We start from the raw sequence: 27,236 nt of genomic DNA on the forward strand, positions 1-27,236 counted from the left end.
CTCTCCTCGTCTGCGGGGAATCTATAAAATGACACGCCCTCCTTTTGGCCCTGTCTATTGGTACAACCAAATGCTGAACAAGATATAACCATTCTCGAAAGATCTACTCCCACACACTTGATAATTAGAACGGGTTCGTCTAAGTTCTATGCGCAGCCATGCCGTCCAAGATGGCAGATAAACAAAAGCACGCTCTCTATACACAGCAGAGCAGAACAGGAAGTGAATGCCGGCAAGATGGAAGTCCCATCCCGGATCCGGATTGCGCTGAACTGGGAGATAGTGAATCTCCGGAGAGTGGAAGTCCGGGGCGGGTCATGACACACGTTCTTTCACAAATTCCAACTAAACTGATTCAAAGCTCTCGTATTTCTTTTTTCAATATTAAAGTTCTCAGGAAGTTAAAAAAAAGGTGGCAGCTGAGTTTTTTAACCTTTTCACCCAATCCATGAGCTGTGATCCTGCTGTGAGACTGCTCGTCTTCAAGCGTGTGATTTTATAGCCAGTCCATAACCGTAAACACACACCATGAGCTCATGAACGCTGTCAGCGAGTTTATCTTCTTCCAATAATTATTTAATAATTAGTTTTTAAATTCAGGATAACTGTGCTTATAGTGAGTAATTCCTTCATAAATTATAATTGTGTTGTAACACCACTGTCACTGCACAGCCCCGATAATTAATAATCACAACACTTCTAAAGGAATTCACTGGAATATTATAAAACATGATAAATATCATTATAAATATATTGAGTGTCATCATGGCATCATTATTCCTCATTATAGATAACAGTGATTTATATAGAGCTGTGTGTGTGTGTGTGTGCAATGTTTTATTCGCATTACTGATTAGATTTATTGCAAAACCATTAGTTAAATGACAGCGTGTACATCAGGACTCAGATCTCTTGCGTTTGGTGAAAGGTTTACAGAGAAAGGTCGACACGGCGCTGGAGTTTTAGGTTTCACAGTTTAGGTGTGAATTTCTCAAGAATTTGAAAAGAAAAGAAAACTGAAAAGAAACGTGAGCACTATGATTGAGGGTATGTGGGCTTTGAAAAAAAAATACATGGTCTTTCACATAGTTTTGACTTGAGGTTGTGAAGATAAAGGTTTATTTTTCTCATCTCATTATCTGTAGCCGCTTTATCCTGTTCTACAGGGTCGCAGGCGAGCTGGATCCTATCCCAGCTGACTACGGGTGAAAGGCGGGGTTCACCCTGGACAAGTCGCCAGGTCATCACAGGGCTGACACATAGACACAGACAACCATTCACACTCACATTCACACCTACGCTCAATTTAGAGTCACCAGTTAACCTAACCTGCATGTCTTTGGACTGTGGGGGAAACCGGAGCACCCGGAGGAAACCCACGTGGACACGGGGAGAACATGCAAACTCCACACAGAAAGGCCCTCGCCGGCCACGGGGCTCGAACCCAGGACCTTCTTGCTGTGAGGCGACAGCGTTAACCACTACACCACCGTGCCGCCCGGTGCAAAATATTAAAACCAAAAAAAAAAACCCTAACCCTTACCTAGCAAATTAAGAGCTAAGAAAGGTGATAAGTAAATAAATATAATATATACAAAATGAACATAAATACACTTAACAGAAACAATATGGTAATCAAGCAATACGTACAGATTGTGGATTGAATGTAAAAACAATGTATTGGACATCATATCTCAGACTGTGGAGACATCAGAGTTCAGTAAGTTTATTGCAGTTGGAAGGAAACTGTTTTTAAGTCTGTTGGTACGTGTGCGTATAGATCTGAAGCACCTGCCTGATGGGAGGAGCTTAAACAAGTGACGTGTGGGGTGAGTGACGTCCTTTATAATGTTTTTGGCCATCTTGACACAGCGAGTGTTGTGTAGCAGATCCAGAGATGGCAGCTCAGTGCCACCGATGTCCTGTGCTGTCTTCACAACACACTGTAGGACTTTTCTGGCAGCTTTGGTGCAGCTGCTGTACCGGGCGGTCATACAGTTCGTTAATATGCTTTCTATGGTGCACCTGTAGAAACTGACCAACAGCTTCTGGGGGAGATTGACTCTCCTTAATCTCCTCAGAAAGTAGAGTCGTTGTTGTGCTTTGCCTACTACCACTGAGGTCGTATCAGTCCAGGAGAGGACCTCCGTGATGGTCACGCTCAGAGACTTGAAGCTGGAGACTCTCCACAGCCTCTGCTCTGATGGTTACTGGGCTGTGTGCTGTCTGTTTGGAGGTCCTGAAGTCCACAATGATTTTCTTTGGTCTTCTTGGTGTTCAAGACCAGGTTGTTGGTGCTGCACCACGCTGCCAGGTTCTGAGCCTCCTCTCTGTACGCAGCTTCATCATTATTAGATATAAGCCCAGTGACCATTGTATCATCCGCAAACTTAACAATAATGTTCAATTTGTGGGTGGGTTGACAGTCGTGGGTGAAAAGTGCATAGAGGAGGGGGCTCAGCACACAGCCTTACGGCACGCCGGCGCTGAGGGTGAGGATGGAAGATGTATGTCTGCCAAGCCTGACAGACTGGGGGCGATTAGTCAGAAGGTCCAGTAACCATTTGCAAGTATGGAGTTAGTCCTAGTGCAAACAGTTTGTTGATCAGCTGGCTCGGCACGATGGGGTTGAACGCCGAGCTGTAGTCAACAAACAGCATCCTAACGTAGGTGTTGGGCTTCTCCAGGTGCGAAAGGGCTACATGAAGAGCCACACAGATGGCGTCCTCAGTCGATCTGTTTGCCCGGTAGGCAAGCTGGTGTTGGTTGAGATCAACTGGGACAGAGTCTTTGATGTGGGTGATTATCGGCCGCTCAAAACTCTTAGCAATGACGGGTAAGAGCGACTGGACAATAATCATTGAGGCAGGTTATTGCGTGTTTTTTGGGGATGGGGATGAGCCTGAGGTGGATAATTGTTTTAGTGTAAACACACAGGTGATCATTTATTTTTTTTAATCATATTCAAAAATGATTTATTTCAAATTTCAAAATCTTCATGTAAATGTAATAACTTTGCGGCGCAGACTTGTGTCACTGATCTACGCCGAGTCACATAAAATGCTTTGTTTTGAAATCGATAAAATAAATCCCAACCCCACGTTCCCTTTGAATAGTTTTAGACCAAACTTCGGAGCGTCTTTAGTGCTTTTAGGAACAGCATTTTCTCTCATCATCTGTAATTCTTCCTCACTTACAGTGACGAAGCTATCAGCCACCATTTTGCCGAGTCGCTCGAGGTGATTATCGAGAAATAGTCCGAATCTCTCGATCACTCAGAGCGCGATGTTCTATAATCACCTGCGTATTTATACTAAAAGGGGTTCTACAGGGACACAAAAATATATATAGGAATTCCAAATATGACAAAATATTTATGAATTTTTTTTGTTTAACATCATTAAGAGTGAAAAAGAGAGTGGGGTGTGAGGAATTTAAAGAAGCCCATGACTCCCAGTTAAACTGGTCTTACACTGGTCTCCACTTCTGAGTTCACCTGAGTTCAGAAGATAAACGTGTTGCTGATGTGCTTTCGAAACAATTTGCCGGACTGTCCTGTACTGATCTGCCTGACATCACTTCATCTCAGAACTGCAGCCATGTGATAGTGAACTGTTGTTTACATCTACCCTTCTTTACTTTGTGCGAAGCAGAGCCACTCACACTCGTTCATATCCCAGTGTCTCCATCTTCAGGCAGTGGTTTGTTTAAACCGCACGTGGTGTGCGTGTCTGGTTGAATTGCAGGGGTGCGCGGGGGTTGTTTAGCACGTGGCGCGTGTGTCCGGTTGAATTGCAGGGGTGCGCGGGGGGTTGTTTTGCCTACTAATACTACTAAACTAAGACTAACAAAGAACAAGTTTGTTGGTATTGGTTATGCACCTTGTAGTTTATTTTAGCATGTTGCTGCAGAGGGCAGTCCTACAAGAAGAACATATTACAGAGAGCAACCAAACCAAACCAAACATCCTGCAATACTTCACACCCTGAACTCCTACAAAAAGTCCTACAAAACAAGGACTTCTAGCTCTGCTGTATGTCAAAAGTGACCCTGACAAATGCCTGCCCTATTTACAAAGACCACACCCTGCACTTGTGCATTCGATTTTTCTTGGCTTTGAGAAAGAGTTCGAGTGCCCTTTCATAATTTATATCTTCTGGTTGTGGCCCGTTAATGGAACTCCTCAAGCAGGCGGCCAGGTGCTCTCCTTGCAGTCTGTTCCGAAGGTCTGTTTTGACCTAAAATGGCAAACAACTTGTTCCTACAATGAGTCTGTGATTGTCGAGCTCACTCTGAAATATTTAATTAAGTGAAAGTGAGATTGAACTTCGGTGGGATTTGAGCATAAAAACAATGGGTAAATGTAAATTGAAATTCACATCACTGGTTTGCCTGCAGATGTCCTTACCCTGTTCATTGTGGAAAAGTCTCTTTCACAATTCACGCTCGACACCGGCACAACAAGGGCAATCGCTGCTGAGTGGCTGAGTAATGGGTTTATCTGCCCCCATTCATCGCACTCACTTGCTAGGAGTGTTCTACCAATTTAACATCCTGACAAAGACGGCAAGCAGTTGATGTTAGGCCGACCTCAGTCACTACCTCTTCATCCTGAGGTGAATTTCGATCCCTCTTTTTGAAATAATTCAAAATGCTCATGATCTGAATTAACAAAACAAATTTAGCATCAGTTTAATAAGGATTGGAGATTTTCTGTTCCAGCTGTAGCGTCTACAATAAGGCTGACATCGTCGCCTGACATTCACCGCGTTGCATTAAGGCCTGCGTTAGTGGAGAAACACTCATCAGTAAATTTGAAAACGATCACATTCGAGTCAAGAAGTTAATTTAATTAAGTAGGTAACTAACATTACATTCCCTTAATTATGTGGCCTAATAGCTTCACCTTTAGAAGGTAGCCTATTAGAAAAGGCTAAAAATAATTTAACATCTTCCGTCTCACCAGTAACAAATCGCGTTAAGGCTACCAGCACTAATTCTCAAAAGTGGCCTCGAAGTTCGCTCTCTGTTAGAATAGACTACTTTTCCCTTTTAACATGTGCATGCAGACTGTAGCGGTCAGAGCAGGTGGGTGGAGCACAGAAGTACGGCAGGACAGAACTGAGTTCCAAAAACTATTTATTGTTTCACTTTTCAGTCAAACACACTCTCAGTCACCCAGACACACACACACACACACAAGTCGTCTGGTGCGGGAGAGAGCTCACTTCCTCTGCTCTCTCTCTCCTTATATAGGGCGTGGTTGCTGGGAAGACACACAAACACAGGTTAATTGCTCTCAGGTGAAGTGATTCTGCCACTTACCTTCCCTGACTCCGCCCTCCTGTCACAGACCGGCGTTTGACCACGCCCCTGCTGCCACACAGACCTAGATTAGTTTATCACTGCTGTCACTTCACGTCTCCATCACTTGGATAGACTGTGCACATACAGTGCCAAGCGGGAAGCACTTCGCTGGTGAATTTGGAAACGACCTGATCCTGGTAGGATGATGAAGTTAATTTGATGAATTAGATAACGACGTAGGGCGAACTAATATTGCCTCAAAATAGCCTACTGTTGCCTTACAGAAAAGGTAAGTTTGCCAGTACGAAATGGACAAAGTAATTTTACTGAAACAGAACACTTAACATCGTCCATCAATGCGCTCTCCCTGCGCCTATAAAGCACAATAGCGTAGCCTAAATGTCACCTTCTCAATCGTGTCAAAGGCTACATAAAGTTGTGTAAACTTACCTTAACATGTAGATGCAGACAGGATGGAGCTTATCAGAGTTGTCTCCTCACGCTGTCTCAGATAGGCAACGCACGCAATGTCAGGCCGGCTGCGTCAGTGTCGCCGTGCGTGCGTGTGTGCGTGCGGGCGGGCGCGGACTGAGACTATGGCGGCCCAAATTAGGCTATAGCGGGCCGCCATAGTCTCGTCAGTGTGTGGGAAACACTGGACAGTGTGCGATGATGTTAAATGTCTGAGTGTCTGAGCTGATGCCCGGGTCACAGACACATTGAGGATAACATTCTAGCAGATTCTGAGGGACATGAACTTCTCCCAGTCATTGGAAAAGTATGGCTCTATTTTCGGCTGGGTTTAAAAGATTACGTTCCCAGATCATACAGGGGTGTTGGTGGTGTAAAGTTCATGTGGAACACCACCTGCTATTGCGAGGTTTAATTCTGGTCATCTGGAGAAAATGCGAGCTGTGACGATCCTCAGCGGCCGTGTTTGTTTTTATCATTAGGAATGCTGCAGGACCCCGTATCATAATCTGAAAGGGTGTGTACTACACGCTACAAGTCCAGAACAAACAATCTACAGACAAAACTCTCTGGAACCTTTCATGATGTCACACGTTTACAACAACAGTTAGGATTTTACCCTGGACCAGGTATAAAGCTTACCTGCTCACAGACATCCTTTATACCTTTATAACTGGGCAGGTGAAGCTGGGAAAAAGACCAGACATTGATGTTTTTTCCCCTTTTTTTCCATCTTCAGCTGTGCGGTTTTGGTGAGTCTGTGCCCAGTGTAGATTCAGATTCCTGTTCTTGGGTGATGTTATTGAAACCCGATGCGATATTCTGTTGCCCATCTCCCTCAAGGACCATTCTCCAGTCTGTTCTCTCTCATCATCCAGCCTCCGCTTCGAACTGCTGGATTCCTCTTAATAAAGATCACACCGAGTGCGCACATTTGGTCCTGTCTCATTTTGAACAGACACTGAGGTGAAACTAATTAATGCAGTTTGACGGAAGAGAAATAGTAATGACTGGATTCTGAACATCTTGTTGAAAGACCATCATTTCAAAAAGCACAGTTTGACTTAATTTCAGTAAATGCTACTAAAAACACGTTGCATTTAGTCAGGGAACCAGTTCTGGGTTCATTTCCCCAAAACATAACTGCTAACTACATTAGCAACGTACATTGTTGGAACCATGCAGATGCAATGCAAGTGTTTTCCAAAACCATCACTGAAACTGTCGAGGTAAGTACAGCGGTAACTTACACAGTGTGAACCACCATTCAGCGACACAGGTGTGCTGCCCAAGCCCGTAACTCGACCGAATATTCACAAACACTGTTGTTAAGTTGTGTAGTTTGAACGTCAGCTCTCTCTCAAGCTGCAGTAAGAAGCTCAGTTCCTGGTGATGATGTCATTAAGGTGGAAGTTGCAGCTTAAATAGTGTAGAGCATCGACAGACAGCAGGTGTTTTCTCACAGATTTCCCACCTGCTCAAAATACTGCATTTCCTAAAGTATTCACCTGGAGGTAAAAGAACAAAACAGACTAAAGCTTTTAATACTCCCATGATGTGTATATTTGTGTATTTCTAGGAGTATGAAGAAGATCAAGTGTCCTCAAGTTCGTCTTCATTACAAAGAAAAGAGACCACAGACCCCACAGAGATCTTTAACACACTTTAATGAATCAGTTCTTAATCATTGAGAGCGTTCATTGGGGAAAAATCTGAACAGAACACCTCACCAGGTCACAAACCCACTGAGTAATCCCTCAGAGTCACCGTGGGGGCGTGTCATACGGTACACACCCCTCTGTCTCACTGAGCCACCAATGCACTTCGTTCAACACACTCGAGGTCTGATTACAGACAGAGAATATTTCACTCAGTGCTTTGTAATTGCTAAGAGTTCTTCTATTTTTTTTTTTTTGGACAAGAAGCATATTATTATTATTATTATTATTATTATTATTATTATGTTATTGCTAGTATTTTTATTATTATTGTTGCTTCCTGCTGTGACGGTCAGACTCGTTGTTCGTGGTACGGTATGAACAAGGTGTGACTGTTTTGGCAAACCATCGTTCTTCAGTTCATACCATGTTCGTTCACTGCTAATTTGTGTCCCTGTATGGGAAACCCACCCTTGATTGAGTTTAATGCCCCTTGTTCTGGTAGGACCGGCTCTCTATGCATTCAATGATGCAGACTTCACTGAGGAAGACTGGGAAGGGATTCAGCGAGCAGGGCGGAGCATCAAGCATGACGATCCCACCAAAGTGGGGAGATTCGGGATCGGCTTCAATTCTGTTTACCATGTTACAGGTGAAGAACTGACTTTTTGCAATGTTTGTAAATCAAGAACCGGTCATCAAATTCCCCAGTGTTGAATTAACACTTTCAGAGTTAATCTGTGTCCAATTGGACATATATAAATACAGTAAGGTGTTAAATCAACACTCTGGGTATGAATTCGACACTGGGGATTTTGCTGTGCAATCATCAATAACAATGCAGTGTTTTTTTTTAAGGAAATAACATAACTAAATAGCAAAGGATATGATCATGTTGTGTTTATCACTAAATTGTAAAATCAAGTTTTGTCATGTTTTCCTGTTTGACATGCTTTTCAGCTTAATTCCTCAAACAAGCCCAAAACATAACTACTGGAATTTAAGACTCGGAGAGTTTTACTGAATAAACCTGCAAATCCTAAATCTGTCAGATTTCTTCAAATGCTTATTAAAGCTGTGCTGTCTTTCAGATTTTTCAAGTGTAGGTCATAAAAATAATTTTCCCCGACACTCAGTTATTTTTGTTTAGTGACCAAAAGCTACTGAATTCAAATCACAGACTTCACAGAATTTTATTAGGTTTTTTTTTAATTTAGCTTTATTTTTTTTTAATAGAATAATTAATGAATGTACCTCCACATAGCCTAAACTTCTCCGCTATTTTTTCCTGCTTCACCATGACCCAATTCAAGATACTACATCATGCATCACGTGGTGGGCTTTCCCCGTTCACGCAAGGCATTGTGGGATACAAATTTGAAACAGGAGAGAAAAATGGAGGGCGTGAGTGTGCGAATGAAACGTGAAAGAGCGACTACAGTAACAGAAAGCGAGAAGAAAAGACGTTATGTTCTATATGAAGGAAAGGAAACGCAGGACCAAACTAATAAATATGGGCGCTCAGCGAGCACCTCGGTGTGATCAGCTGTTCGTTTAGCGACAGAATGATGGAACTGTCAGTGCACGCTCAAAGGGAAACCTGTAGATGGCAGTAATGCAACACTGTAGATGCCAGCTGCTGTAAAACCCAAAAGAAGAAGAAGAAGGTAAACCTGCGCATGCGCACACGGACTTCCTCTGTCTGCTTGACTGCGCCAAGCGAGCGATTTCATGCACATTATTTGCTTTAATCCCCTCAAATTAAATAACTTCCCAGCCACAGAATGGCCTGATATTTTGTGAGATATTACAGAAATAAACAGATATCACAATCACCACATTTCAGACGGAACTAAATTTCACCGGTTTTATGAACTCGAAATATATAAAATTTAAAAAAGTGCAGGTGCAGAGCAGCATGAATGAACTGTAAACTTATTTGTGCTTGTTATTATTTAAAGTGCAAATTGTTGTTTGAAAGAAGCTGTCTCTGAATATGGAGGTGTGTGTTTTGGCCGACCCATAACACCTGCCAGAGGGTAACAGTTCAAAGAGGTGGTGGCTGGGGTGGGTGGAGTCCTTGATGATGTAATTAAATTGAATTACTCAAAGGGTTTAATATTAAAATTGAACTGAATATTAATAAGTCTATAACAGTGTAATATTCCCACACTATACGCTCTTATCAAATAAATCATGGAAGACAAAGAAATTGTTCGATCCACTTACAGTCTGTGAAATTACAGTGCATTAATTAAAAACTTTAAGCGAGATGAACCATCATGAACAGCAAAAAAATGTTTTGTTCATGCAGACCACGCCGTCAACTTAAAAGTGACTTGTGGAAATGTAAAAAGTGGGCTGGAGTTCTGTCTTTAGGTCGGCGCTCCGCCCGCTGGAGACTCTGGAGGAGGAGTGTTTGAATAGTGGAGTGGAAACAGGAGGGTGGTGGCAGCAGAAACTTTGAAACAGGAGAGATGAGAATTTATACAACGTTATCTAGGAAGAAGGTGGAGCTTCAGGCATGATGACTCTCCAAAGAACTAAAATTGTAAAACTTGATATGGTCAATAAACCGGGAAATGCTCACTGGTTCCTTTTTCCATCTACAGATTTGCCATGTGTATTCAGCTCCAAACACCTCGCAGCGTTTGACCCTCAAAAGCTGATGTTCGATGATGAACGCGAGGGCTATCGCTGGTCCCTGGATGATGAAGCGGACAGAAAGCACCTTTTGGAATTCACAGATCAATTCCAACCATTTCAGGATATTGTTAATCTAGTCTGTGATGATTCTTGCACTTGGGAAAAGATCATTAATGAGTGCTATTTCAAAGGAACACTCTTTCGGTTTCCTCTGCGTGACGAACCTTCAGAGATTTCTGATAATTTATACAACTCCAAGAAGGCTACTCAACTTTTTGACAGCTTCATTCCAGATGCAGACATTAGTGTTCTGTTTCTGAGATCAGTCTCATCCATTTCTTTGTTGCATATTGACCCAAATGGCAGCATCACCAGGAGGATGAAGGTTTCTGCCTCATCTCCATCCAGCCCTCTCCAGGAAAATGAAGATTTCAGAAGAAACTGTTTGCATGGCAAGACCAGCTTTAAAACAGTGTCCTGCAGTTCACCATGTCAGGACAAAACAACCACCAAGTGGCTCGTGGCAGCCTGCCGCTTAATGGAAGGACGCGTACCTGAGATTGACACACTGGCTGGCAAACTGAGTTTTTACCCTCAGGTTGATGTCGCATTTCAATGTGATGAAGACAAAGCATGTGGCAGTGGAAGACTGAGCTGCTTTCTGCCCCTTCCAAACAATGAAACCAGCAGGACAGGACTCCCTGTTCATATTAATGCATGCTTTGGCCTGACAGACAACCGAAGGTACATCAAGTGGCAGGAAGAGGATCAGAAGAATGATGAATCAGCAGAGTGGAATGAGCTGCTAATGAAGGAGGTTCTTCCTCATGTTTATCTCAAGATAATCCAAGATGGGATCCAACTATCAAGAAAGTCAGAGCTGCCTGTAAGTGCTGTGTACAGTCTTTGGCCAAATTTGAGAGAGACAGAACACAGGCCACGATGGCATGCAGTCGCAGTAGACCTTTTTCAACGATTATTCCAAAACCAAGAAATCTTTTCTCTCGCTAGAAATAAGAAGAAATGGGTGACTTCTTCAGATGCTGTTTTCCCAACAAACGATACCGACACTGATATAATGTCTGCTGTTGTCCAGTTACTGATTGAGCAAGGAGAAAACCTTGTTACTGTTCCTGAACATGTTCTCCTCAGCATAAAGGAAACCTTCCCAAACCTGGACACTCTGAAATGGGTGACGCCAAGTTTTGTTCGATCTGTGCTCCACAGAAGTGAGATTGAATCAATCAGTAAGGATGAGAAACTGTCCATCTTGGAGTATGTGCTCAGTGATGGGAGATATGAAGAACTAAACGGTCTACAGCTTCTGCCACTTAGTGATGGAAGTTTCAGGTCCTTTACAAACAGGGATGAGGACACTGCTTTGATTGACAATGGGACGTTTTCACGGTAAGCTCTGTTACATGACTCTTGTTTATGCAATCTTCATGTGTTGAGTATTGTCAGTGTAACATGTATACTCTTCTTGGTCCAGAGTGTTGCTGCCTTTTTGCAAAGACAGATTTTTACCTGAAGATTTGAACAGCAACACAGTCCATCATCTGAGACGCATGGCTATGACAAGTATGGAAATTATCTTTTTTGTATTATTGTATAAACTGGTTTATGGGGATCCTGATCATTTCACAAAACCTCATTGTAATTGGCCATAATGGCGATTCAGCGTGCCCTCCCAGCAAAACACTGTTTCCTTAATAAGCCTAATTTCATAGCACAGTTATTAAAATTTTATTGTTATTTTAAGCTCATTCTACCACGAGTTGGCCTCGTGGTTAGCATGTCCGCCTCTTGACCAGGAGATTGCGAGTTCTACTCACAGTCAGGTCATACCAAAGACCATCATGAAAATGGTACCTACTGCTTTCTGGCAAGGCACGCTGCAATAGGCAAGGCAAGTTTATTTCTATAGCGCGTTTCACACACAGTGGCAGTTCAATGTGCTTTACAGAGGTAAAGGCAAAACAATAAAAAATAAAATTACATAAAATAAAGGGGGAAGAAGAGAGAAAAATAAAATAATATGAGAATTAAGCAATAGTAGAAATAAAGTAATAAAATGAAGTAAAAGTTCAGTAAAAAACAGCAGAATAAAATAGAATAAAAGTTAAGTAAAGTTTAAAACATGCAGAGACTGTAAAAGTTAAGTAAAGTTTAAAACATGTAAAGATGATGGTATTTATCAGTTAGCAGAAAGCATCTGAGAACAGCTTGGTCTTTAGTCTAGATCTGAAGCTGCCAACAGCAGGAGCATTTTTGATGTCCTCTGGCAGTTGGTTCCATAGCTGTACTGCATAGTAGCTAAAAGCTGCTTCACAGATTCAATACAGATGCAAGTGGGGAGTCAAACTCTTGCGGTTACCGGAGGACCAGCCCCCCACTGTAACCCTAGCTGTATCGGTGAGAGGCTGAGGGCTATGGAAACGGATTTCAGTGCTGCACCCATGTGCCTCAAAAAAGCTGGTTAGTACTGGGATAGGAAACTGCCTGGGAAGACCAGATCCTGGCATGGAAGGGACTTTGACTTGAAGATTATTCTCATAGTAGTGTTCATTTATCACTATGACTGCTGGAATAGCATCATTAGCACTGTTGTAGTCGAGCCACTAAACCTTGAGTCCCCAGTGTTCAAGTCATTAAAGAATATTTTGAGTCGAGTCCGAGAACAAGACTCCAATGGCACCATGTGACGGTGTCTGTTGCTGCCTTTATGTGAACGCACCTCTGCTACTGTGTCGGACTAACGTTCCTGCTCCACTGCCCCATTTTAATTAACAGGCTACAGATAAAAAGCTTGTTCATCACTCAGCAAGCCCCGCCCACTATCAGCAGGGCAAATAACATGAGAGAGGGTTAACACTAGCTAGTTCATCGCTCAGCAAGCCCCGCCCACTATCAACAGAGCAATGAACATCGCGTGTCACTTCTTTCTTTAGGTGGAGTCTTACCAAATGACGATTGAAGTTCGAGGTCGTCCCCGTCGTCTCCTCGATAGTTCTTCTGCATATGGAACACACAGCAGTGCATTTTTTCCCACTGCATGAGAAGTCTGTAGAAGCAAAGCGGACAATCCTAGGGGCGTCTCTCCAGGCATTTTAGCGCCATTAACCTTAGTTTGTTCTTGAACATGACGTATGAACAGGTGAATGTACATTTTCTTGCACAAAATTAGTATAAAATTAATGTAGATATAAATATCTTACACCAAATTATTATGGCATGTTACAAAAAATAAAGAAAAAAATCAGAGTCCTCGTCTCCAATTTACGAGTCCAAATGCAGTTAATGCACGAGTCCGAGTCCAAGTCCGAGTCATCAGTGCTCAAGTCCAAGTCAAGTCACAAGTCCTTAAAATTAGGGCACAAGTTGGGCTCGAGTCAGAGTCCTGGACTCGAGTAGTACAAGCCTGACACTTACCATAAACACAATACCAAATGGGACTATTGGGGAAGCCATGGCCTAATGGTTAGAGAAGCAGCTTTGGGACTAAAAGGTCATTGGTCTGATTCCCTGGACCAGCAGGACTGGTTGAAGTGCCCTTGAGCAAGGCACCTAACCCCTAAGTATCTGGCAAGAGTGGTGGTGTACCTTGTGTCTGATTAGCCAAAAAAAAGCTGACGATGTGATCATCAGCTTGTGTGGTGCCTGACTGAAACAAGAAAAAAAAATGGGAATGTTACTAGACTAATGCAGAAACTGTATCTTTGTTTAGCTTGTACTGTTCAATTATTTTTTGTATGAAAAATATAGTAGTTTTGTTGCTTAAAATGAACTGAGAGCCTTAAGCAGTAGCAAATACTATTTATTTATTATTATGTAAAAATGCAAATACAATGATATTGACAGTTTTATATCTGCTCTGCTTAATTATAGATTCAAAACTGTATCAACTGATTAATTTGGATGCAAACAATGTTGCTGCATTTGCCAAGAACTATTTACCCCGAGAGTGGAAAGAGACAAAAGGTCATGTGAAGTGGAATTCTGTTAAAGAAGATCATCCACCAAAAACATGGCTGAAAGATTTCTGGAAGTTTCTGAACACTCACTGGACAGAGCTAAGGGATTTTATTGGCATGCCTTTAATACCTCTGGAACCACTTCACCAAGCAGGCAGTACTTTCATGTTAGCAAGATTGGAGGGGAAATCCACTCTGATTTTCCAGAGCAGCAGAGAGTCCACCTTGTCAGATCAAATTCAGAAAGTGATAAAGGCAGTTGGAGGTACTGTCATTAAGAAAGATGAGTGTCTGAAGCATCACGACATGGAAAGTTATGTCCTAATGCCATCCCCGAGGAATGTCCTGCAAATTCTTCTGAACTTGGACATAGACAAGGTTGTCAGTGGCATTGCTGCTTCTTCAGTCCATGAAAAGGAAGAGTTTAAAGCCTATGTTTCTTCTTTGGATTGTCTCTCTGATGTGGAGCGAGACTTGCTGTCAGCTCTGCCCATTTTCAGATTGATGTCTGGAAAATATGTTGCCACTGAGTCAAAACAAGCAGTTATTTTAAAGTCCAACCCAGATGTTCCAAATGATTTACCTGTGCCTGACACCATAGTCCAGTGTGCAAATGAAACTGACTGCAGACTTTTGACTCTCCTAAAGGTTGAGCTGCTGGATGCTGCTCAGTTAGCCATGCACTTGGTAGACTGCATTGATGCCATGCTTTTCACCAAAGAGAATGAACAAAAAATAATGTCTTGGATACTGAATCATGGGCATCTCCTATTCTCCCAAAGTGAAGAATTACTCAGGAAAAGCAAGAATCTCAGTTTCATTCTAACAGAGCGAGGTGAACGCAAAAGACCATCGAGCGTTTTTGATCCCACAAAAAAAACCTTCCTTGATCTTTTTGAGGATGATTTCTTCCCACCACATGTTTATAGGTCAGCAAAGGTGCTCGAAAGCTTGAAACAACTTGGTCTACAGACAAAAGAAGAAGAATTATCCCCAGCAAATGTACTTCATGTTGCCTCACAAATTCAAAAGCTCTACATCCACTCACGAAACAGAGCTTTTAAAAAAGCTGAAGGTCTTGTAAGGGTGTTGAATAGAAATGATTTGCTCTCAAAATTCTCTGAGGAGGATAGACAAGAGCTTCTTTGGTTGCAGTGGGTTCCTTGTGAAAGTCCAAATTCAATTAAAAGTAAAAACAGCCAGAAGAAGTGTCTCTACAAGCCGACTGAAATAACAGCTTCAAAATATTCTACAATTGTGGGACATGTCATGCCAATTGCTTCAGACCTAAATGAGAGTATCTGTGAAAAACTTGACCTGTATAATTCTCCTCCAGTTGAAAAGGTCTTGGAGAATCTGTGTGTACTGAGATCATTAGCTTCAACCATGGTCTGCCCAGATTCCGATTATGAGTTCAAAAACCAGCTGCACAGCATATACAAATTCATGCAAGAAAATATTGAGCATTTCAGACAGGAGATGAACACTGAATGCATTCCTTGGCTCTGGAGGCAGACTGAGTTTGTGTCACCTCGGGAAGTAGTGCTCACCTATCCAGCTGAACTGGATCTTAGCCTTTACATCAAGAAAGTGCCAGATGAATTTTTAAAATATGATGACCTGCTAAGAGAGTGCGGTGTAAGGGAAACACTTGCTGATGATGAAATAGAAGCCATACTCACTGACATTAAAGAAAACATTGATGACAGGACGCCACCTTATGGAGAACCCTTTGAACTTAAAGTGTCAACAGCCATCCTTGACTGGATGCGAAAAAATGAAAAGTCTTTAAAGGACAGTACGCCTGTACCAGTCATGGCACAAAACCAAAACTTCACGTTACAGTCTTTGAAAAATACTGTTTTTTGTGATATCAGTGCTGACGGGTTGGATGACCTAAAGCAAGATAAGGAGGAGTTCTATGTCATCCATGAGGAGGTGCTACCTGTCACTGCAAGGTGGCTAAAAATTCCCTTTCTAAGTACCCGTATTTTGAAACCACAGTCAATTGGAGACAAGGAAACATATGAGGGAATTGAGCAGTGTGGTCAAATGGAGCCAATCACTCAGAGAATCAAAAACATACTCAAAGAGTATGATGATGAAAGTGACATTTTTAAAGAACTCATACAGAATGCTGAAGATGCTGGTGCGAGTACCTGTGGATTTATGCTGGACTTCAGAACACACCCTTCTGAGGGGCTTATCGATGATGGTATGGCTCTATGCAATGGTCCTTGTCTTTGGGCTTTCAACAATGAGCTCTTCTCAGAGGAAGATTGGAAAAACATTGTTAGAGTTGGCGCTGCATCAAAAGAAAACAAATTTGAGAAAATTGGGAAGTTTGGACTAGGCTTCAATGCTGTTTACCACTTGACAGATATTCCGTCTATTTTGAGTGGAAAAAATCTTCTAATTCTTGACCCAAATGTAACGCACTTGGAAAAGCACATACGAAGTAAAGCAGCTCCTGGAATTAAACTTGACTTGTTCCACGAGAGACTGTTTAGGAGGTTTCCTGGACAGTTCAAATCTTATCAGGGGATTTTTGATTGTGATCTGTCAAACAGAGAACAGAAACATTACAATGGTACTCTAATTAAACTGCCATTTCGCACAGCAGAGGAGGCCCACAAGTCAGAAATTAGCACCAAGGTGTATGACAAAGAGCGCATTCATGCCTTTCAGCAATACTTCACAGATGATTCTCAAACTCCTCTGTTATTTCTTAAGCACATAAAGTCACTGTCTCTTCAAATCTTTGAACAGGAACCAATTGAGACAGTCCTGAAAATCTCCAAAGAGGAAATATGTTCAATTAAAATTTCAAATGAAAGGCATCTGCAGGACATCAGGGAAGCTCTGAAAAACCTTGACACAAACTGCCATGAGATTGTTGATTGTTTTGCTGCAAACATTGTGGAAATTGTTTGTAAGTGTGCCAAGAGAACTTGCACCAAATATTGGCTCCTTTATTCATGTTTTGGGACAAAAGATTCACTGAGAATGTTTCAGAGAGAACTGAATCAATGCAAATTTTCCTTGCCAATTGGAGGCGTTGCTGTCCCTCTCCAAAAAGAATCGGAGAAAACGTGGTCCCCGGGTGAAAGGTGTGCAGAAGGCCAGGCTTTTTGTTTTCTTCCTCTTCCAATTGATACAGGCCTCCCAGTTCATATTAATGGATCTTTCGCAGTCACATCAAACAGGAAGGCTCTATGGGAAACTGGTCCAAAACTGGAGTGGAACAAAGCATTACTCCAAGATGCAGTTGCTACAGCCTACATCACCACACTGCTTGAGTTGAAGAAAATATCTCAAAGTGGGAGTCTTCAAAACTATGAATACTACACATTTTGGCCTGATATTGAAAAAGTAAACAAAGGATTTCAACCTTTGGTTTGCGCTTTTTACTCAGCCATTGTACAGAGCTCAGATGTCAGATCCCTGGAGCTTTTGAGTAATGGAAATACCTGGTGCTCCTTTGAAAATGCGAGATTTCTTGATCCAAGTATCCAAGAAAATGAGGCAGTGGGAAAACTTTCCATGGAGGTGTTCTTGAAATATTCAGAACCAAGCTATTATGCTGTCCCTTTGCCAGCCTGGGCAAGAAATAACTTAATTCAGTGTGGATTCGGTGACATGGTAAAAGAGAGAACCTTTGGCTGGCCTGACTTTTATCAAGTAGTTCTCAAGAACATGAACAAAATGGATGCGTATTGCAGGAATGTTCTAATATTGAATGCCATAGACTTGAATGATAATGTGGTTGACAGCTTGCTGAGAAGTCATGCATGCATTCCAACACAGAAAGTAAGAAAACTTCAAGTCCCCAACAAACTGGTGAACCCTCATGGGAAAGTAGCATGTTTGTATGAGCCAAAGGAGGGACGCTTTCTTGATGGTACCAAAAATGACTACTTCACTCCAGAAAGGATTCATCGACTGTCAAGTTTGGGAATGTTGACTGATGTACTCACATTAGAGGAAGTCATAGAGAGAGCAAAAACAATCTCCAACGTTTGGACAAAAGACAAAAATAAGGCATACAGATGTCTTCAGTGTCTCTTTGACTCAATGAAAAAGTCCTTACATGTTGATTCTTTGCACTGGGAAACCCTAAAACAGATATCATTTCTTCCTGCTCTGGGTATCAATCAGCACAATGAAGTGATGACCATACTTAAAAAGCCAGCTGAAATCTATGATGACCAATACTACCACTTGGTAAACATGACAGAATTCACTGTCGATCGGGTAAAACTAGACCTAATGTCAGGTGACCCAGTTCTCACAAAACTGGGGGTGATGAAGAACCCACCAATTGAGACAGTACTCAAACAACTCAAATTAGCACACCATCGTGTCAAATCATTTGAAAATTCTGTAATCCTTGACATTGCCAAAAGCTGTTATGACTATCTCAACAGACATTTGTTGGACGATGGTGAGCCCACTGCTATTATTGAGCATGCACAATCAATCCCATTTGTTTTGATTGAAGACCACTTTGTAAATGTGCAATCAGTGGCCATGAGTGGTGAATTTGAGGAAAAGCCATACCTCTATTTTCTTCCCAAAATCCTTTCCAAGTATGAGAAGCTCTGGAACTGTGTTGGCATTAAAGGACAGTTTACAGCAAAGCAATTTGTTTCTGTCCTTGAAGAAATCAGTACTTTATCAAGACCACTCTCAAAGACCGATCTTGATGTCTGTCTTGACATACTTATAAAAGGGCTGTATTGGGCTGTAGCTGGAACTGTTGAAGACTGTCTAATGCCTGATGAAAGAGGTGTGTTGGTGAAATCAAGCAAGCTGAAATTTAATGACACTCCTTGGATGCCAGTGGAAGCTGGGGTAACTCTCTGCCATAAACTAATACCTCGAGAAGTTGCACGCAAATTTGGTGTAGTAACAACAAGACACCATACAATATGTAAGCATCTAGTTAGTGAGTTTTCACCCTTTTCTAAGGAATTTGGACAACATGAGAAACTCACCGTTCGGATTAAAAATATAATTGAAGCATATCCAGCCAAGAAAGATATCCTGAAGGAACTCATTCAGAATGCTGATGATGCAGAGGCAACAGAAATCCATTTCATATGGGACAAACGAAAGCATGGAACCATGAAAACATTTGGTGAAAAATGGGAGTTGCTTCAAGGCCCAGCACTTTGTGTGTACAACAACAAGAAATTCTCAGATGAAGACCTGAAAGGTATTCAGCAATTAGGAGAAGGAGGAAAACATGGCACTTTGGGTAGAACTGGGAAATATGGTCTTGGCTTTAATTCTGTTTACCACTTGACTGACTGCCCATCGATATTAACTGGTGATGAATATCTCTGCATATCTGATCCAAACCTGAAATATGTGGAAACTGGAACAAAGATGTCACCTGGCTGCATGTTTTCAATCGATGAACAGTTCAAAAAGTCTTTTGAGGATGTTTACCATACATTTCTTCCTGAAAAATTTCCTCTAAATTCTGGAACAATGTTCAGACTTCCACTCAGGACAGAAGAAATGGCAGCCAAATCAGAAATATCTATAAATGCAGTTAGAGATTCTGAAATGAACAACCTTTTCGAGGCTTTAAAAACAGATCCAGAAGAACTGATTCTCTTTTTGAAGTACATCACAAAAATACACTTCCATGAAATCAACAAGGATGGAAATGAAGTCAGAAATTTCCTAATTGAGAAAAAAGTCACTGAGAGTACAATGGAGCAAAAGGAAGATTTTTATAACCATGTTCGCAATTCCATCAAATCTGGGATGGAAACTCCACACAAAGCTATCTATAAAGTTGAGATTGCAGCGGGGAAAAAACAAAGCCTTTGGTTTATTGCAGAGCAATATGGATCCGTTCTGCAAAACCAAGAAGAAGAAGAAGGTAAATCCCATGTGAAAGTACCTCAGGCAGGCCTGGCAGCTTGTGTAGGCACAAAACCTCAAGAAAATGAATTTCATGGAAGAGCTTTTTGTTCTCTGCCATTGCCAGGAGAAACCGGTCTTCCTGTCCATGTGAATGGAAACTTTGAAGTGGATCATTCCAGAAGGGATTTGTGGAAAGAAGATGGTGAGAGTTTAAAGACCAAATGGAATCAGTTACTGCAACTGAAGACCATTGCACCTCTGTATGCTGACCTCCTAACACATATCTGCACAAGCTGTAAAAAGGGTCAACCAAAAATGTTAGGACATCTCACATCACACCTGAACTTTTGCTTGAGGTACTTTCCAGTTGCATCAAAAAGTGTTGCCCAAGTTTGGCATGATATGATCAATGAAGTGTACCGGTCAATCAATCAACGAAACCTTCCTGTGATACCAACTCTTAAAGGTGTTCCTGATAACTCATTACATGGCTCTCATCCAAAGTACACATTTAACTGGTTAAGTGTTTCAAAGCCAGATTCAACAGATTCACCTCATTTTACAAGTGACAGCCACTATAGAATTCTTCAAAATTTAGAGCACGCTGGAATGAACTTGGTACCATCTTCACCGACAATCAAAAACATTATGGAGAGTTTTAAGACTGCAGGTGTGGAAGTGGCTAAAGTCAGTCCTTTATCAGTGATCAGATATTTGAAGAAGAAAAGAATGAATGATGTCTCACAAACTCATGATGATTTACCATTACCCATCAACCAGACTTTGCTCAAAGATTCAAAAAGCTGTTCAAATCTCTTGAAATTTTGCCTGAGTAATGATAAAGCATATAGCTCTCTTGCCCCAAATGTTGATCAAAAAAAGTCTAGCTCAGTTGACCTTAATGGGCTACCCCTCCTACTCACCCAAGATCAGATGTTAAGGAAGTTCAGCTCTGCTTCTCCAAAGCTAATCTCAGAATTTGCAGACATTTTTCAGGAACACAAATCAGAATTTGCAGATTATCATGTTTGTCACAACCCGATTCTGCAAAAAGGAAAATATATTGAGAAATTAACCATCCCAGTGGCAGCAAAGTTCATAAAGCCAGTTCTTCAACAACAGCTTCAGCACTCACTGCTTAATGAACGGAATGGACTTTATACAGCAGGAAAAAAAACAAAAGAATGGCTGAAGAAACTGTGGAGGTTTTTTGATGTTGAAGTGAAAGATTTCCAAGATAAAGAAGAAAATCAGGTCTTTGGTGAAATAAAGAAGCACTTCTCTGGCAGTCCCATCTTGCCTGTCATTTATCCAGGTCAAAATGAAACATGTTTTCTCCAGAAAATTGAAAATCTACATGGTATTGTTCATGATCCCACTGAGGGCATTTCTCCCATTCTCACTAAACTCGGAACTATGACATTAGACCGCATTTTCTTCCTAGACCTTGGTGAATTTTTGTACAAATATGTACGACCAGAGCTGTTAAATATCAAGGACTGCAGTGCCGTTCTGAAGCAGTTGGACACAATTCCGCATTTACAGTTTGAGATGCTTTTGGACGATGAAAGTGATGAGCTTCAACGCTTCCTACAATCTGGCATCAGCGAAGCTAAAAACACAAGCGAGTGTCAGAGAATGTTCAAGTCTTTACCGTTGTTTCAGACAATATGTGGAAAGCGGCAAAGGATCGATTTTCACAGGAATGTCTTCATCCTGAACTCTGAATTCCATGAAGAATTTCCAGGCCTGTACATGTTTGATGACAGCAACTGCATTTTTCTCAAATACAACCATTTAAATGAAACACTATCCAAATGTCTGGACATTCAAATTTTGAATGACTTGGAATACTGTGTAAGATTTGTGATTCCTTCTGTACACAAGCTGAAACAGACTCAGCTTCTTGATTTAATGAGGTTGCTGGTGGAGCTGAGACAAAGGTATGATTATCAAAAATATGGGAACAGCATTGCCTCAGGCTTGAGAGATGTCAGATTAATTCAGGACATCAACGGCTGTCTTCAGGTGGCCTCATACTTCTTCGATGACACTGTAAAGCTTTACAGAGTTATGCTTCCAAAGGAGAAGTTTGTTCCAGAGACTTTTCTGGAAAAATTTAAAAACACTATGCAAGCAAAATATCTTCTACATGACCTGGGACTAAAGCATGAAGTATCTGAAGAGGAGGTGATTGAATTTGCTCGTCAGATTGAATCAGATGCTAGAAGTAACACTAAACTGCAGGTTCTTAAAGACAGATCTGAAATATTGCTTCAGAGAGCGCTTTGTTTGGGTGCTAAGACAAAATCAAAATTAATGCAAAGAATTGCAACCATAAAATTTATCCTGGCTGTGCAGATCGAGCCAGAGCTTTGTAATTATCACAAAGCATGTGCCCAAGAAAGGGATCTGGTTGCCATCAAAGGATCACTGCTTGAAAAGCAGCCTGAACATCAGACTCTCATATGGACTGTCATGCCAATACTGCCCTCAAGGAACTTCACTCAAGGACAGTTAGAGACCCTAAGGAAGGCTGGAGCACTGGATGAGCCACCCTCAGAGCAGGTCATGCAGAACCTAAAAAATATCTGTCGATCTCAGTGCAGAACAGACCAACTGGTCAAGACGAGAGCTGCAGTGTTCAAGGTCTCATACGCTTACCTACAGTCTGTGGATTTTAATCAGTCTTTGTTGGCTGACGACCCTCTTGTTCTTGTTGAAAATGACACAGATCTTGTGAAAGCTCATCAAGTCGTCCTGACACTACCTAATGCTAATGAGTTTAGACCATACCTATACACCATACAAGCAAAACATGCAATGTATGAAGAATTCTTCAGGAAGATTGGTGTTGAAGAAAAACCTACTGTCACACAATTCTGTACTGTGCTTGAGGAAATCTGTACAGAGTGCTATGATAAGACAGCACTTCAACCAAACCAGCTGATAACTGTTCAACGTGTTGTGCACCAGCTTTTCTGTCTGATAAAAGAGGAGGGAAAAGTAACTCACTTTCAGAAGAACACACTATATCTTCCATCAACAGATGGAAAACTCTATGAGTCCAGCACATTGTTTTTCAACGACACCTGCTTTCAGGCCAACAGACTGGAGGATTCACTGAAGACAAAACTGAAGCTACTTGTGAAACTAAACCAGTGTCACTTTCAAGAAGACCCCTATGAACATCAAAAGCTGTTGCAGTTGCTTCCTGAACAAATCCGTCCCAAACTGCTCTCTCGAGTCATTTCTGTGAACCTGGTTGGTGCACACGTGGAACACTGTGATTACGGAAAGTCATGTGAATTCAGTGGCTGGTTTCAAAAACGTCTCTCCTCTCATGAGTTCCATCATGGTCTGATGTGTTTGATCAGAGAACAAAGCAAGGGCACCATTTCCCAGACTGAAGCTGCGCACATGTGCAAAAGCACATTTGGTAAAATTCAGATTGTCTGTTGCAAAGCTTTACACACTGAGCTCTTGTTAAATCACCAGCCACTAGAAGGTACTGAGACTGAAACTCAGGTTTATGTGGAAAAGCAGCAAGATGAGTGTGTGTTCTATTTGAAGCACAACGATAACATGGCACACAAAGTGGTGAATGAGGTCAATATGTATCTTACCAAAGAAATAAATGCACTTCTGGAAAACATTTTGAATTCGGTAAGCCTACCAGTACTTGGACATCTTTTATTATGTGAAAACATGGAGGATGTTGAAAGGGCCTTGGAACAACATGGAGTCCGTAACACTGCAAGTGCTGAAGAGGGACTTGGTTTCCGTCCAAGCCCTGGAACTCCAATACCAGAAGAATGGCATGATTCCCTTGATATGGACCCTCTCAACAGTTTTGAAAAAGGAGAGTATGTTGGGTTTTGTAAAGATGAATTGGAAAGTGAGTATGTTTTTGCGATTGTTGTGGAGTGTCTGGATGAGCATTCAGGACAGACCAGGCAGAATCCTTCAAGATATAGAATACAGATTGGACATGAAAAGATCATTGAAGTTAGCTCCCTTGATCTTTATCAGTTTAAGAGAGAAAAAAGATTAGGTCCAGCTGGAAATGTCAACTGCACAGATGTAGACATTTTGTCTCCACTCTCTCCGTCTGAACCTTCACGGTCTGTACCTTCACGGTCTGAGCCTTCACAGTCTGTACCGTCCCCAAAGAGGCCCTTACCACAGACTTTGGAGGAGGTTAAAACAGAGATTGACCAGAGCTTGGAACAGATATGGAAGATGTCAGATGAGGACAAATCAAAGGCCATTAGACGCCTGTACTTAAGGTGGCATCCAGACAAGAACCCGGACAACACAGAGCTCGCCAATGAGGCGTTTAAATATTTGAAGAACAGAATTGAAGAGCTGCAGCGAGGAAAGACCAAACACAACACATCAACACAACCAAACACATCACACTGGGCTGACTTCAGAGACTTCTATGACAGATGGAACTACGAGGCTGGGAATCACAAACGGGGGCGGGAGCGATTCTATCGTAACAATTTCAGAGGGAAGTATAATTTTTGGTCACACTTCCGAGAAACACCAAGACCAAACAAAGAAGAAGCTAAACGCTGGTACAGACAAGCACAGTGTGACCTTCTTGCTGCTCAGAGTGACATTGGATACAAGGTGAGCCCAGAGTGGTGTCTGTTTAAAGTGCATCAGGCAGTGGAAAAGGCTCTAATAGCCACAGAGTTCAGAAGGAATGGACAGCATCCTGGGACTGCATCTACCATCACAGGCCTTGCCCAGAAGATATCACAGTATGCCACCTACCTTAATGATTTGCCCTATGTTGTGAATCAGCTGAGGGCACTTGGTGTTGATGCTAAGAGAACTCAATACCCAAACCACCACCCGTCACCCCGCATTCCAAATGAACAGTTCAAAACCGAAGATGCAGAAGAGGCAGTGAACATTGCAACAAAGCTGCTCAGGAAACTGGACAATTACATTACGGAGTGATTTAAAAAAAATACATATGTATGTTTGTGGAAACTTGAGAAGTTTTATTGTACTTTCCCTCTTATTTTTATTCAACTAATGTAGACACGTTTAAAAAAAAACAGATGATTAATACTGCCACTATTTACAGAACTATTTACTATTTTAATCAGATTCTTCTGTACTGTTTCTTTTGTACTTTATCTATTGTCAATTTTATGGAACACACACACACACACACACACACACACACACACACACACACACTATTTCTTTATATTGCTGTTGACTTTGAATGAATTAGATGCATTTAGGTTCTTGTACTATGCTAATTTTTGTTATTACTATTCCGCATACAACCATTAAAGCATTTATTTTGAGAGAATATGAGAGTATCTTGTTTTCTCTGTGTGTGTGTGTGTGTGTGTGTGTGTGTGTGTGTGTGTGTGTAAGACTAGACTAAAAATGAACTGCTTTAGTAATTACACCGCCCTGCACATTTTAAAAAAAGTTTTGCTGTTTCATTTAACACTAGCTCTATAACCAAATTTGATAGTGCTGTTTAAAAAAAAATACTTTCCAAAAATTTCCTGGACCTCAAGTTTTTAAGATGAAGGTATAATCAGGGTTCAGGTTAACCCTAACCCTACCCTTATACTGTACGCACAAGGCTTGGCTAAACTACGACAGGTTAAGACTTTCTCACAGAGCTTTCTTTATTGTGACTGTCACCTCGCTCACTAAAAATGCCTTTAAATCGGCCACATAGAGAACACATTTTGTCACTAAATGTGACGTGCTGGAAACAAACTGACGTTTTTCCTGAAATCAGCTCCAAAAATCAGTACCAGCCTGCGTGGTAGAGGCTGCGGTGCCTCCTGCCGGAAGACTCTGCAACGCATAGTGAACACGGCCAGCAAGATCATCGGTGCCCCTCAGCCCTCCCTTACAGACATCTATCACTCCCGTCTCACCTGCAGAGCCATCAGCATCGCTGGTGACACCTCCCACCCTTTACACTCACTCTTCAGCCTCCTGCCCTCAGGGAAAAGGTACCAGAGCCTCCGGGCCTGCTGCACAACACTGCTGAACAGCTCCATCCACCAGGCTGTCAGGATGCTGAACTCTGTCCACTACCTGCCCCCTACCCCTGGACTGTAACACATTCATTCACACAAGAGAACTACCTCATCTGTTTGCACATCACACCACAAACATTAGCATTACTGCTGTATCTGCTGCTATTGCTCATTTACACTACTGTCATATACATTAAATCAATCAATCAATCGGCGGCACGGTGGTGTAGTGGTTAGCGTTGTCGCCTCACAGCAAGAAGGTCCGGGTTCGAGCCCCGGGGCCGGCGAGGGCCTTTCTGTGCGGAGTTTGCATGTTCTCCCCGTGTCCGCGTGGGTTTCCTCCGGGTGCTCCGGTTTCCCCCACAGTCCAAAGACATGCAGGTTAGGTTAACTGGTGACTCTAAATTGAGCGTAGGTGTGAATGTGAGTGTGAATGGTTGTCTGTGTCTATGTGTCAGCCCTGTGATGACCTGGCGACTTGTCCAGGGTGAACCCCGCCTTTCACCCGTAGTCAGCTGGGATAGGCTCCAGCTCGCCTGCGACCCTGTAGAACAGGATAAAGCGGCTACAGATAATGAGATGAAATGAGAATCAATCAATCAATCAATCAATCAACCCACCTCATAAACTGCTCTTCTAGCACCTTCTCCATTATTGTACTGTATTGCACTACTGCTATTTTGTACACTGTTTGATTTTAGAGTGTATTTTTATCCATATTATCTCATCTCATCTCATTATCTGTAGCCGCTTTATCCTGTTCTACAGGGTCGCAGGCGAGCTGGATCCTATCCCAGCTGACTACGGGCGAAAGGCGGGGTTCACCCTGGACAAGTCGCCAGGTCATCACAGGGCTTCCATATTATCTATATTTATATATATTTTTTCTTATTTTTTTTTAATCTATATTATATATTATTATTATTTGTGTGTGTGCGCGTGTGTAACCTTTATCTGTTTTTTACAAGTAAAATGGGAGAGAAACGGCATTTTGATTCTCCTATATGTCCTGGATATGTAGTGAATTGACAATAAAGAATCTTTGAAAAAAAAAAATAGTGTAAAACACCCTTCACCTTTTAGTCAGCAAAACTGATGCAGGGCAGTGTAATGAAACTACATCGACTGTAGGTCCTTTGAGTACCATGCACTCAACACAACAACAACAACAACAATAATAATAATAATAATAATAATAATAATAATAATAATAATAATTAAAAAGGGCCCAACATGCAAATTATGATATACTAAAATGCAGACAGTGA

The 27,236-nt window shown here is 41.8% G+C and overlaps 1 protein-coding gene across 1 annotated transcript in view; it reads left to right on the forward strand.

The window, feature by feature from the left end:
* Positions 1-25,274, forward strand: part of si:dkeyp-118h9.7 (sacsin) — a 38,886-nt gene extending 13,612 nt beyond the window's left edge. Inside the window, exons 5-8 of the mRNA XM_060930481.1 lie at positions 7,942-8,088; positions 10,049-11,489; positions 11,575-11,663; positions 13,971-25,274. Coding sequence (XP_060786464.1) covers positions 7,942-8,088; positions 10,049-11,489; positions 11,575-11,663; positions 13,971-24,910 — 12,617 coding nt within the window. The 3' untranslated portion in view covers positions 24,911-25,274. The remainder of the gene's footprint in view (positions 1-7,941; positions 8,089-10,048; positions 11,490-11,574; positions 11,664-13,970) is intronic.
* The last annotated feature ends 1,962 nt before the right edge of the window (positions 25,275-27,236 follow it).

The sequence above is a fragment of the Neoarius graeffei genome, chromosome 9, assembly GCF_027579695.1.
Source record: "Neoarius graeffei isolate fNeoGra1 chromosome 9, fNeoGra1.pri, whole genome shotgun sequence".
NCBI lineage: Eukaryota > Metazoa > Chordata > Actinopteri > Siluriformes > Ariidae > Neoarius > Neoarius graeffei.